Source organism: Colletotrichum abscissum (genome assembly GCF_030869225.1).
Source record: "Colletotrichum abscissum strain IMI 504890 chromosome Unknown Scaffold_4.1, whole genome shotgun sequence".
NCBI lineage: Eukaryota > Fungi > Ascomycota > Sordariomycetes > Glomerellales > Glomerellaceae > Colletotrichum > Colletotrichum abscissum.
In genome coordinates this window covers 1,434,765-1,448,618 of record NW_026850320.1, presented here as the reverse complement: position 1 = coordinate 1,448,618, position 13,854 = coordinate 1,434,765, and the positions used below count along the sequence as shown (strand labels likewise).

General features: G+C 51.9%; 4 protein-coding genes across 4 annotated transcripts; 2 read left to right on the top strand and 2 right to left on the bottom strand.

Moving 5' to 3' along the window:
- Window positions 1-846: 846 nt before the first annotated feature.
- Window positions 847-2,606, bottom strand: CABS01_02417 (sugar porter family MFS transporter; the record flags this gene model as incomplete). The annotated part of the gene is made up of 2 exons (XM_060535795.1): window positions 847-1,947; window positions 2,007-2,606. The coding sequence occupies 2 exons, from the start codon at window positions 2,604-2,606 to the stop codon at window positions 847-849; spliced, it is 1,701 nt and encodes a 566-aa protein (XP_060396100.1).
- Window positions 2,607-6,497: 3,891 nt separating this feature from the next.
- Window positions 6,498-7,820, top strand: CABS01_02416 (uncharacterized protein; the record flags this gene model as incomplete). Its single annotated transcript, XM_060535794.1, has 4 exons — window positions 6,498-6,704; window positions 6,759-6,793; window positions 6,851-7,172; window positions 7,236-7,820. The coding sequence occupies 4 exons, from the start codon at window positions 6,498-6,500 to the stop codon at window positions 7,818-7,820; spliced, it is 1,149 nt and encodes a 382-aa protein (XP_060396099.1).
- Window positions 7,821-10,075: 2,255 nt separating this feature from the next.
- CABS01_02415 (pectate lyase) lies at window positions 10,076-11,212 on the top strand (the record flags this gene model as incomplete). The annotated part of the gene is made up of 3 exons (XM_060535793.1): window positions 10,076-10,543; window positions 10,606-11,011; window positions 11,076-11,212. The coding sequence occupies 3 exons, from the start codon at window positions 10,076-10,078 to the stop codon at window positions 11,210-11,212; spliced, it is 1,011 nt and encodes a 336-aa protein (XP_060396098.1).
- Window positions 11,213-11,660: 448 nt separating this feature from the next.
- On the bottom strand, window positions 11,661-13,525 carry CABS01_02414 (carboxylesterase; the record flags this gene model as incomplete). Its single annotated transcript, XM_060535792.1, has 3 exons — window positions 11,661-12,446; window positions 12,504-12,765; window positions 12,831-13,525. 3 exons carry the CDS (start codon window positions 13,523-13,525, stop codon window positions 11,661-11,663), a joined length of 1,743 nt encoding a protein of 580 aa, XP_060396097.1.
- Between the last annotated feature and the right edge of the window lie 329 nt (window positions 13,526-13,854).

Sequence of the window (13,854 nt, the reverse complement as noted above, 5' to 3'; positions counted from 1 at the left end):
GCCTGCACCAGCCACATCCTGAATCCTTTGGAGAAGGCTTCCTAGAAGTTGTACCCGGGTCTTATAGGAGGAGTGTGCTGCCTACCTTAAGTTTTCATAAGTCCTACAGTGGAACCTAGAAAGAAAAGAGAATGAGTCACCCAAAGTTCTAGTCTAGGATTCCATCCTAGGCGACAGGAATTTGCAGCGCATTCAAGAAAGGTTTCTCATGTCCCTGTCACGGAGATGGACTCCGATTACTAGTATGAATCTGGTCCGATTGGACCTTGTCGCGGCAAGATACACCGAGCCATAGGGCTACGCCGGCCGGCTTAGAATGCCCGGACACGTTAGGCAGCCGGGCGATCCCGGTTCTCATCCGCCGCCCCGCTTCCCGGAGCTCGGAGAGAGCGATCGCTGAATACTGAGTCCAATGAATGATGGCTTTTCTCTTTTGCTGGTCGCAACTTCTTCGAGTTCGACCTTGCTATACAGCAGGTAAGCAGTCTGGTACGTTGAAAAATAAAAGTTGGGGGCATTCCACACAGACTCATAGCTTAGGTGACTATTGACATCGGTGAGTCATCACATGGGTGAGTTATCTCATGTTAAATCCATCATCTGAAGATCTCCCCAGTTAGCAAGTAATTACTCGTCGCGGGGAGCCATTCACAGTCTGGACACAATAAGACGAATGTAGAATGATCGAGTAACGAAATTTATGAGATTAATCTTTGACAAAAAATCTAAAGACGATATGTGTGCAAAATGCTTGCTGCTGAAAATCCAAACCCTTCTCTGATCCAATGGTATACTTGAACTAATCCCGAAATAATCCATCCTTCTCCTTCAGTTTCTCAAAGTCTTCTATGCTGAGGCAGTCTTCTCAATCTGGCTGACGGCCGCCATGGACTCCTTCTCGGAAATTCTGTCAGTGGACTGAGCTCCGTGAGTGAGGCCAGCAATCTCGGTCTTCCTGAACTTGCGTGCCGGAATGCGCTGATCAAAGAGAATCTCGAGCTCGCCATAGGTGCGGCCTCTAGGCTCAGGCAGACGGAACCAGGTCCAGACGAAGCAGATGGCACAGCTGACGGCCCAGAAGAAACCGCTCTTGGCGCCCCAGTTCCACGCAGAAGGGTTGAGCATCAGCGGGGTCAAGATGTTGGTCGTGATTCCGGTGATGTTGTACAGGTTACGCGCGAGCACGACAGTCTTGGTTCTCAGGCGGGTCGAGCTCAGTTCAGAGACGAGAGAGTAGCAGACGGGGCCGACAGTGCAGTCGTACATGAAGGTATAGACGAGGAGCAAGCTGCCGATGGCCCACTGTGCGGCGACGTTGGACTTTCCAGCCAAGGAGGCGAAGCCAATGGATGCGAGAATGGCGCACATGATGCCCTGGCCAGAAAGGTAGAGAGTGCGTCTGCCAAAGTGCTGCATCAGGAACCAGGAGAAGACTGTGCCGAGGGCGCCGAGAGCGTACTGGGCCAAGGACATGGTGAATGCGTTCTCCTTTGCCATGCCGGCTTGCTGGTAGAAGTATGTCGAGTATCCCATGAACGTCGAGCCGCAAAGAGTCTGAATGGCCCATGTGACGCAGACGATCTCGGTACGGCGAAGGTCGGTGCCCTTGAAGCAGTCAATGTAGCTTGTTCCACTCTGCGCGGCCTTCTCGAGCTCGTTGGTGTGGACCATCATGGAAATGGTCTCGTCGGCGTTGAAGTTTTGCTGTTGGTTGCGGCTGGTGAGGCGGATGAGAGACTTCTTGGCGTCGTCGAGGCGCTCCTTGCGGATGAGCCACCAGGGAGATTCGGGAGCAAAGAAGATGCCGATGATGAGGGGGACGGGCCACATCCACTGAAGGGCAAAGGGAATCTTGTATCCCCACTCGTCGGTACGGGTGATGACGCCGCGAAGGACACCGCTGGCAATGAGTTGACCAATGACCCAGCAGAGGTTGACATAGGTAGTCTGAATAGAGAATTAGCGATTAGCCCAAAAGGGGATCTGGCGGGAATATTGGGACTCACAAGGTAGGCTCGCAGATGTGTGGGGCAGACCTCGGAGGCGTAGGTGACAGTCAGGGTCTGGAAGATACCCCATGGAATACCGATGAGCATCTCTCCGATCAAGAGCTGGACAAGGGTCTCGGAGAAGAAGATGATGAAGATGAAAGCCGTGACGCCAACAAGGCCACCAATCATGGTCTTGCGGTATCCGTATCTCTCGGCAATGATGCCGTTGAGGAACAGGCCGGTGATCTCGCCGACAAGCGCGCCGTTACTGAGACCAGCCTGCCACGCCGCAGTCAACTGATAGCTGCCGTCGGGCTGGATCTCACCAAACTTGCGCTGGAAGACGTCGTAGGCATAGAGGTTGCCGATGAGGGTCTTGTCGAAACCCTCCATGATGACGGCGGTGCTGAAGAAGAGCGACCACATCACGGCCCTGGGGTAGAGCTTGATCGATGCCATGAGGCCCATACTGAGCTCGGCCTCGGTCGCTTTGGCCGCCTCACGAGCGAGCCCGGCGGCGTCGGCGTCGGCGATGGACATGCGGCGGGTGGCCTCCGAGTCGATCTGGATGGTCTCGGTCGGCGCCCTGCCCGCGGATGATCCGATGTGCACCATGGTTGCGGTGTACTGGTGTAAAAAATGGGGAATGAAAAAGGATTGATAAACCGGGGATGAATGTGGGTTCGGGCTCGATCTTATAAGATCAGAGCGGGTGTTCTAAGACTCCTGTCAAGGGGAATCGAAGATGCTCGAGCTTGAATTGTTGCCAATCCCAATGAAGTTGCTGAAGCTGATGTTCTGAAGATGTGTTGAGACTGGGGATATCAGATCATCTTATATCTTGTCTAGACGTTTGCTCGATCAACCTGATGCTATGCGCCAAGGAGGAGGTGGTGATAGTTCTTCCCGGAGAAGCAAGGTAGTCGATTAAGCGGCGCGGCTTCTCACTGGCTCGCTCAAATTCAATTCCAAGGTGGCGGAAAGAAGGTATGTATGATGTTGACGTTATGGACCATCCGTGTCTTAAGTCGCCGCACTTCAATGCGAGAAGACAGAACCAAAGAACCCCAAGGCTTCCTTTTCGCCCGTTCCCCCTAGCAGTCTAGGACCCAAGGCTTGGAATCCGGGACTAAGGACCACGCTATGCTCCACTTTCTCCGCGACCCATTGGCTCGCGCGGGGAAAGTCGAGGGATGGATGGTCTGGGGTTGGAGATGCAGTGTGGTTGGTACTTGTTTGCTGGTTGGGGATTGACAGCGAGATGTCTCGAACGGCTGGGTCGCATATGGATGTGGATGGGTCAAGTATTGGGAAAGGAAAGGGGTGGGAGGGTCACGGCAAAAGGAGAAGAAACCCACATCAGACAAAGTACGGGATAGCATTGCTTAGGCTCTAGCGGACACTTCTCGCCTCACCCAAAAGGAGAGAAAAACTGTCAGCCCAAAACTCAAAAAGACAAGACCACAGAGTGAGACGGTAGTGCCAGCTGGATGTCTAGACTTGCCGTACCGTACACTAGAAGTGTTCGCCGGCGACACCGCGTACATCCCTGCGCACATGTGGCGTACCTGATGCTGCTTCGGGTCAGCGAGCCTTTCCCACCAGGGAGTAGCTTGGTAGGGATCCTGTGCAAGAATCCATGTCTGACGAATGGCGGCACAGAGAACATTCGGCGATTCCACCCACCGGCAATTGGGGCGAAGATTTCTGCGAGATTTCGTATGGCGGGACGGCCAATAGGTCTTCTTGCCTGACGTCGCTGAAACTAGGCATCCCTGCCACCGACACTTGCAGATGGGATGACTGTCGCTGTGGGTGTTCTGGGGTTGGCGTTGGTTGCTCCTGTTGGTTCAAATTCCCTTTCTTTACGATCCTGACAGTTGGGGGCTGCGAGTGAGAGGAGAGATCTAGCAGCGATCGACCCCCATCAAGTTATCCCACTATTGCCGTACACTACTGCGTACGTGTGCCGTATCCGTACCAACTCCCAACAGACAAGCGCCTTTTTCTTAGCAAACCGCCTGATGATCGAACGGCGAACGGCAGCGTTCTTCCCCGCGTAGCCTCCCGCAGATACATCAAGAATATTGCGGGACGCTAGGCGGGGATTGGCGCCAGAGTTCTAGCGATTGGTCGGTACCGTCTTTACGCAACGTTGAAGGTTCGTTGGTCTGGTCTCTGGTGTCTTGTTTGAGTCTCTGGCGGGGGTACGGTGGAGTGAGGATACTTGGGATTTCGAGAAGAAGGTTGGGCGGGTGAGCGCCCCCAGACTGAACGAGTTCCAGGTCCGCGAAACTCAAAAAAGCACACTGGCGTATCACGCGCGAGCAGAATTTCGCTGAAATTAGGAGCTCCTCTCAACCATTCCCTAATCTTTCTGCCCAATTTCGTTCGGTGCGATGCCGGCCTCACCTGGATTCCTGGGTCAATCGTCGAGGCTCGACCAAGTCAACAGCATCTCTCCCCACGGGGACAATGTGGAACAAAGAGGTCGAGTCCGGGGATGGAACTTGTGGTGGACACAAGATCAAGCAAGCATCCGACAGAGCCAATAAGTCCCCTTTCCACCTGCCACGTTGTCGTCATTGCTCGCTTATGCGACATCCCCCCGCAGCCCATCGTGATCATCCCGAGTCTTGGCCCTCCAATCATCTCCAGATGTAGAAACCAAGCTCAACGGATAGATCTTACACGTGCCTCGGATATCGACGGGCAGTCAGCAAATGATCGAATCTTCTGCCCAAATCCATCGTATCTAAGTGACACGACAGGATATATGATATATCTCGATTTCTTTAGGGCAATGCATAGTGCGGCTCTGTCAGATCTACAGTCAGATCCTTAGACAGACAACCGCAAACCTGGCCAACCCAGATTTGAAGGCGGCTTAGGGCGAACTCATTATCGTGTCAATGAGACGTGAACCTAGAAAATGACTAGCAATTGAGGCTGACGAAGGCTACCACACAAGACTGCCGACGGGAGTGACAAGGATGGCACGAGTATCCCGCTGTACGATCCGGATAGGATTATCGCGAGTCACGAGTCACGGCTCCGTTCGATGTGCACCGTAAGTGGAGCCATAGGTAATCGGGTTCGGGCCTAAGCCCATCGTTACCGCAGCATCAAAATGGGGCAGCACCAAGTGGCCGGGTCCGTCTCATCTCCACGGCTCCGATTATCACATGCTAGGCCCGCCGGCTGTCTTCCGAAGTTTCCGGAACCCCTGAGCCCGGACCCGTCCCCGGGCACCAGGCTCCGCCCCGCACCAGTCACGGAAGCGGTAGAAGTAGTACGGACAGAATACCCCGCCATCGGAAGAGCACAGCAGAACTTGGCCATTGTAGAGATAACAATAGCCCATAGTCCTGTCTGTTCCTGTCGCAATCCATTCATCTCTTAACTACCCACCTAATGAAAATCAGGTTATCGTTGCCTTATGCAATCAAAATTATGGCTCTATGGTTCTGACACGACAACATGATCACGGGTTAGCAGATAATGCATTGGCTTCACGACTTGGGGCGGAATGATGATTATTAGGAGTTGAACGCCACGCTAAGCTCAAGGACAACGAGCGGGTGTGCTTTAGCAAGTTCGCAGACAACCCCTGGGCATGGATGGAGCCTACTTTGAGACTGTGGCTGCCACAATCCATGATGCACCATTGAGCTAAGCTTTTTTGAGGGATATTTATGATGGCAAGAAGCGTAAGAGTCACCCCGTGCAATGTTCATTCGCTTTGATGTTGAGAATACCTATGATATACCAGCATCCGGTGTCCCTCTGTGCCGACTATTCAATCATCGATATCAAGGCAAGTAGTATTGGATCCGGCCGTTCTTCGTATTCGTGTCCATGGCTCTGCGAGCAGCACGGACAGGTCAGACCGGCGCCTTTCCACAATAGGCTCGAAATATGGGTCTCCCGAAGACCAGCAATTTCATCAGAAAGCATGGTAAAGCGGAATGATGCCTGCAGAAAGGACAGAACGTTTCGAGAGATATCCACAAATTTCATCAGAATCCTCCATTGAGTGAGGACACGGCTCTACGGGAGCGAACGGGTTGTTGCATCATCTTCGCGATCCACTGTCTTTCCCATTTAGGCAGGGTTGACGAATCAGAGAGACTCCAGAGCTTTGCCCGAGTTGACGGTTCTGGCATCCGCAGTGGGGGTAGAGAGGCGCATTCGTATTCGGATTTGATTGCCATCGAGGAGCTTATCACGTATTCGTGTCTGACATCTCAGCCTTCCTTACTTTGTGAATGATAGAATCAATATGTCCAACTTATTGAACTGATGGTTGAAAGTAACGTTGAAGAAAAATCACTTAAAAGCAGAGGAGACGCTCGTGTTGATAAAAAAGGATGACAACACTTCGAGAACTACGTCTTTCAACAACCTCTGCCAATTTTCTACCAATTCTGGGCATTGCAAATCAACCGTTTCCAACTCGATTACAAGTCACAGTCATCTACAAATCCGACCTCGTCATTCATCATAATGGTTGGAACTATTCCAGAGGAAGGGCAGATGCTCTTGGCCAAAGATGCCACGTTTGAGAAGATTCTCCACAAGGGAACGTCCAAAGACGTCGGCATGTCAGCAATGTTGAAGAAGGACTACGAAGCCCAGAAGGCGGCCACGGACGAGTACTTCAGTCATTGGGATAATAAGAGCGCACAAAAAGAAACGAAAGAAGACCGTCATGTACGTTTGACCGGATCTCTTACCCAACTTTGCCTAACTATTGGTGTCATATAGGCTCGTACAGCAGATTACGCTTCTCTTACTCGGCAGTAAGCTCGACTCTCACACCAATAAGCAATCTTGTGGTCTAATTGTTGGCTTTCTAGATACTACAACTTGGCGACCGATTTCTACGAGTATGGCTTCGGCCAAAGCTTCCACTTTTCTCGCCCTTCTGCCGGTGAATCTTTCCAGCAGAGCATCGCAAGACACGAACACTACCTCGCTCACGTTATCGATATTAAGAAGGATATGAAGGTGCTGGATGTTGGCTGCGGCGTGGGCGGACCTGCTCGGGAGATTGCCAAGTTCACGGGGGCGTACATCACCGGTCTCAACATCAACGAGTACCAGGTGGAACGGGCCACGAGGTATGCCGTGAAATCAAAGTTGGATAAGCAGGTCCAATTCGTCCAAGGCGACTTCATGGTATGAATTCCTACTTTCAACAAAGCGCACCTGCGAGCCCAACTGACAACAAATGCTCAACAGAACATTCCCTTCGAAGACAACACCTTTGACGCGGTCTACGCCATCGAAGCCACCGTCCACGCCCCGTCCCTACAAGACGTGTACTCTGAGATCTTCAGAGTCCTCAAGCCTGGTGGCGTCTTTGGCGTCTACGAATGGGTCATGACGGAAAAATACGACAACGAAGACCTGCGTCTGCGCAAGATCCGCATCGATATCGAACAAGGAGACGGCATCGCCAACATGGTCAAGGCATCCGAAGCTGTACGCGCCTTCCAAGCAGCGGGCTTCGAGATGATCCAGAACGAGGACATGGCAGAGCGTCCGGATCCGAGCCCGTGGTACTGGCCGTTGGACGCGGGTAGCTGGAGACACGCGCAGACGGTGGGCGACTTGCTCTACACCTTCCGCATGACTGGGCTGGGACGGGCTTTTACGCATGGGTTCCTTGGACTTATGGAAACTTTGAGACTTGCCCCTCCTGGGATGATGAAGATGTCAGATAGCCTTTGTGTCGCTGCTGATGCGCTTGTTCTCGGTGGCAAGGAGAAGATTTTCACACCCATGTACCTGATGGTAGGACGCAAGCCTGCGAAACAGGAGTAGACGCTTGCGCAGCCATTTCATCTTTCCACTTCGACATTGAAGCAAGACTAGAACTATAGACCTTTACAAGTTAATAATGCCTGGCAAGTTGCGTTTCACCTCTTCTTTGTGAAGGTCCCTGAAGGGGCCCGGGGGGGGGGGGGGGGTGATCCGACTAGAACTATAAAAAGGAGCAGAGAATGAAGGGGAAGGAAAATGAAAAAAAAGGAAAATTAAAACACATATAAATATAATAGGGCCGGTCGATGTTTTTTTTCCTTTTTTTGGGGGGGGGGCCCGGGGGGGGGGGGGGGGGGGGGGGGGCGTGATCCGACTAGAACTATAATAAGGAGCAGAGAATGAAGGGCAAGGAACATGCAAACAAAGGCAAAAAAAGCAAACGCCAAAGCACCCAAGGCTCCAGGAAGCAAAAGAATGGACGATCTGGGAATCGAACCCAGGACCTACCGCATGCTAAGCGGTCATTATACCACTAAACCAATCGCCCATGATGATCTAGCCCGGACTTGAACCGGAGACCTTCAGTGTGCCCAGGTCGAGTTGCCTCGAATCTGTTAGACTGACGTGATAACCAACTACACCACCAGACCATTTGAATTGTTGAAGGCGGAAGTGGAAATTAGGCAATAGGAATCATTGTGGTGGGAGGGTGAGGAAGTGTGGGATTTGAGTCGTGAAGCGAGGGAGGAAAGCCCTGGTGGGGCCGTGTCTGCGGGGCGGAGTCTAGACCGGTGGTTGAGCCGGAGCTGAGGCCCCGAAGCAGACGGGCCTAGCCGAGAGGGCTGAGGTGAGACCGCCAGCGCCTCGAAAGCCCCTTACGTAAAGTTCTCCGCTGGCCTGGAATAACCCTCTTAAAACAACAGGTGAGCTGTCTCAGAAGCCTCCGAGACTTTCCTAGAAATCGTTGAGAAGTATCATGATGATAGGCTGATAGATGATCAACCGGATTCTTGAGCTCGACCAACATTGAGAAAGGTTTGACCCACTTCCTGGAGAAATGAGCACGTCAATTCATAGAAGTCGGTTGACTAGACGCAGTGTTACTGGACAACGTGGTTCATGGAAGAATCTGGACAAGGGCTCCGCGTGGCTTGGATTCCCGAACGCCTCCGAACCCAAAGAATGAAAGGAGGATTGAGTCTGAGAGCATTTCCGGACGAGACCCAGCTCCGCATACATGAATTTCACAGGCTGATTTAGCCTGGGCGTCGGGGCATTGCATCTGCGCCCTGCATCGTGTGCATTTCGTGAGGGGTAATGATTCTCTAGCCCTTGGAGTAATATTCAAATGCTTGGGCTTCAGACATAGGACAGCAAGAGGGGATTATTGCTCTGGGCAATGCAAGAAGTGTATAAGCTTATTGTTCGTACATGGCTGCTCTCTCCCTGCGACTGACACTCGACACAAAGGACCTTGGATGATTGATGTTATTCCCGATCGGGGCCGCATAGAGTCTCTTTTTGACTTTCGGGAAGTCCATAAGCTTATTCCACGGGATGATGGACCCAACCAATGTGAAGCATTTTTGTTGCATTGGAGCAAGGTTTACCCTATTTTTTGTAGATTAGGCTTTAACACCAGCCAACTGCATTTCTTACCTGTCCCTGCAGCCTGCCCTATTGCACCTGCAGATATCCTCTAATAACCCCCATCACACACCGTCACCTCAGGCAAAATGATCTCCATCTCGCTTGATTTTCAGCGGTTGGAGTCAACCTTGGCTGCGTCCAACATCTCGTCTTTCCCAACAGGCAGATGCTCTGCAACATCCCGTGCCATTTCTGCTGCATCCCATCATGGCCCGGAGTCTCCATTTTCCACCACTGGCAGTGGAGCGCCATCGCTAGCCGGATCTTGGCATGGCCTTTCCGTGGTTGCGTGGCTTGCCCAAGATGCTCGACCTGGTATCCTGGATGACTATCATTGGTGATGGCTTCTGCAATTTCTGCAAGGCATGCAGGGTTCTCCGCATGCTCGTAGGAAAATGTTTATGACGTTCATAGAATCGCGGAATAGCTGCAGATCCAGTAGCTTGGAACCTGGCTCGAGGCTCGGTTCGGGGTTTGAGGGATGCTGATTGACTAGCAGACTGTGAGCTCATGGATGCAATAGATGGTATATAAGTAGGACCAAGTACTGGCCTTCCAGTCAATGGGCCGTTCTTGTAGATCACGCAATCTGTCGTCAGTACTGGTCATTCTCCCCTCTGTGTCTTCTTTTCCGCCCCCGGTTCCTTCTCAAGATAATTACCACTATGAGAGTCAGCGTCTCAGTAGTTTTCTGCGCCTTCCTAGGCTTAACCACTGCCAATCCCCTCGATTGGCTCGGCCTTGCCTCTTGGGAAGTTGAAGGCTTCGCGAAAGACAACCCACTTGGCAAGACTACCGGAGGCAAAGGCGGCCCGACCGTGACAGTCTCAAGTGTTCCTGAGCTTCAGACCGCGGTGGCAGGCAGTGATCCCAAGATTGTGGTCCTGAAGGGCGAATTCGTCTTGCCTGCACGCCTAAACGTCGGATCCAACAAGAGCTTAGTTGGCTACAAGAACACAGCACATATTACCGGCAAGGGTCTCAATGTCTACAACGCAACCAACGTCATCTTGCAGAATCTCAAGATCAGCCACATCCTGGACAATGACTGCATCACGATCCGTAACTCTACTAGGGTCTGGGTGGATCACAACGAATTCACCTCAGATATTACCAAAGGCCCGGACTTCTATGTAAATGACCTTCTTCCGCATGAGCTTCCTAATTGGATATGTTGCTAACTCCAATCAAACAGGACGGTCAGGTTGATATTATCCGTGCCTCGGACTGGATCACTGTTTCCTGGAACTACTTCCACGACCACTGGAAGTCATCCCTCGTTGGGAACGATGCCACATTCCGCGATCTCGACTTTGGCCATCTTCACGTTACATACCACCACAATTATTGGAAGAACGAGGGCACTCGCGGGCCTGCAGGTCGCTTCGGACACCAGCACATCTATAGCAACCTCTACGAAGATTTCCTCTATCAGGCCATTCACTCTCGCTCCGATAACCAGGTTCTCGTCGAGGGCAATGTCTTTCGCGGAAACACCCGTGAGGCGCTCAGCACTTACGGCCTCGTAATCCCCGATGATTCTCCAAATACTTGTGTCTGTGGTGACGAGGAATTGGATGGCTTTGCTAATCTTGGTGCACGTATGTATTTGCTTATCCCGTCACTTGTTCGTGACTATCTTAGGATATGCTAACATGGTGATAGCCAATGACTGGGGAAAAGCTGGTGTCAACATCACCCAGAAGGGTACCTTCTACAAGGCGCCCTATCAGTTCAAGCTCACTCCTCTGCATTTGGTAGCACCCATTGTCAAACTTGGCGCAGGAGTTGGCCGAGTTTGAAATACGTTACTAGAGCCGATAGAGTGAGAGAGCCATATAAGTAGACAGAGTACTATCCAAGAAACTCAGATAAAATTGCGGGGCTTTTGCTAAGCTGGCGCGAGATCCTACGTGACAGATCGCATCAAATCGCTTCTTCGAGCTTAGGCGGACGTTTGTGTCATCGCAAGTCGGTATCAGACGACAACCGCATTGGCCACACTGACACTGAGATGGTTATGGGGGTGGCCAGGGCGACTACATGTACCCTTCATGGAACAGTAATCGGCATGTAGTCGTAGAGAATTGATTCAGTCGAGTATCAACTGATAAGAGCGGCGCCGCAGGTGCGCATAGCACAAACGCCAGTGATGTCGTTGCGAAAGGCCATGTCTTTCCAACCCCAAACTTCAGAAGACCATAGAGTCCAGCTCTAGTCCCCAGACGAACCGTAAAGTCTCCCACAAATTTAGAAGCGTAATTTCTCTACATTATTCAGCAAGAAGTTGAAGCTGTCCTGTCGGAAATCATCATCTATCAAATCCGCACTCTTGGCCATCATGTGCAGCATCTTATTCCCGTCTCTCCACTTAGGCCAATCGATCAACTTCACCTTTGCCTTCCCCGTGCCACCAGAGGAGTCATTGGGGTCCAGATTGTAAGCAAAGTTAAAGTAGTACGCCCGCGTCGCCGAAGCAGCGTAATTCGGCTTGATCCCATAAAATACCTGGAGGAGATCCGATCCGTGGAATGTTCCGAGGACAGGAGTACCGTAGTCGTAACTGGCGAGGTAGCTCCAGGTGTTGACTTCTGGCTGGACTGTTTGAGAGATGTTGAACACAGCTCGACGGGTGAGGGTGAAAACCGTGTCACCTAAGATGGCAGCTAGTCTCTTGAACTGCGGCCGGACTTCGTTAAACCCTGCGGTTCTGAACGGCGATCCTTCAGAAGGGCGGGCAGCGTAAGTGCCTACTAGGTCCTTGATCTGCTGCGGGGAGGCATTGTTGAAGTAGAGTTCGCCGAGGTATTCTTCAACCTCTCGAGTCCTGGTGATGTTCGGTTGGAACAAAGCGAAAAGGGTGCCCTCGTCTTCCTGGTCTCCTAAAATGAAGGGCACCTTGGGGAGCTTCCCAGAAGTAGCAAATACTTCTGGGCTTGACACTATGTTCTTCCCGTCAGGTCTCGGGAGGTAGGAAAGAGCTACTGAGCTGTAACTCAGAAGGCCTGGCACAGAGTTTGCAGCTTTGCGCATGTCCTAGCCGCATATGTCAGCCATAACAGTCAGAGATAGAGGTACGCCAGATAGCCTTACATCGTAAGAGAGATCTCGCAGGCACTTTAATCGGTCAGGCGCTCCATCACATCCGGCAGCAGACAGGACCTTGTCATAAACCTTTGTGGCTTTAGGAGAGTCCATCGGATCAGTCGGAACAGCAGATCCGGAGTTCATTATGGCGCCGCGGAAGAGGGCCTTGCCATTGCGTGTGATGTTGCCGTTGTAGAGAGAGAGTTGACTGAAGATTGATATAGCGCCAGCCGACTCTCCCCATAGAGTGACCTTGTCCGGGTCGCCACTAGAAGACAAGCAATCAGCATCTTTGACTTTTTCATTTTGGTTCAAAGGGACTTTGAGACCTACCCAAAGCTAGCAATGTTGTCCTGGACCCATTCTAGTCCCATTCGTTGGTCCAGAAGACCGGCGTTAGAGCTGCCTTCCTGCATGAGGTCCTTGCCCGGCATGAATCCCCAAGCACCCACACGGTAGTTGACTGCCACGAAAACGAATGGCTTGCCGGTAGACATCCCTTCTGCGATGAGTCCAGCTCCATTGTACATGGAGGTGCTGCCTAGTTCAAACCCACCGCCAAAGATCCAATACATCACCGGTAGCTTATCTCCCTCTTTGGTTCCGGCGGGGCGTTGCACATTAATAGTGAGACAGTCTTCTTGCCCAACGGCTAGGTTCTTGAGAATGGGTAGATTGAGGACCTTATCGAGAAGGTCTGGAGGAATAAGAGGCGAGCCAAAATCTGGTTGTAGGATGAACTGCGGGCATGACTCTGGTTGTTCCGTGGTGGCATCGACTTCGCCCATGGCTTCGGTAAGCCGGACAGGTGGCTTGAACCTCAAGTCTCCAATAGGAGGCTTGGCAAAGGGGATCCCATTAAATGATTCAACTTCACCAGCCTTGGCTCCAAGAAATCCTTTCGTTGTACCTTTCAGGTTTGCTTGAGGTGCCTTGATGGTGACTCGAGGGGTTCCACCGCCCCCTTGCTGTGGTGCAGCCCATGTCTGAGCACATAGAGAGACGAAGACCAAGTTCGAAATGATCATAATGAGGTAGAAAAGTATGCAAGAGCGGAGAAAGGCTCATTTGGCTTGTTCTCAACCTTCCACTAAGGCGAATCCATCGATCTAAATGGGGTTGTGGCGGCGGATTGGGATCGATATATGGCGCGATGGCCATTACGCCTGGAGCTTGTCTTCGGAATGAATGGAAAGGCAATGACTTCATTACGATCGATGAACCAAGATTCCATCGCTGCCGTCTTGGTTTGTCCAATGAGCTTAATTCCAGATGAACCAGGTAGCGCCGCGCGGGGGGTAGCGATATGGCGGACACTGTAGGTTATTCTTCGCATCGCATGGCCCGAAACGGAAGT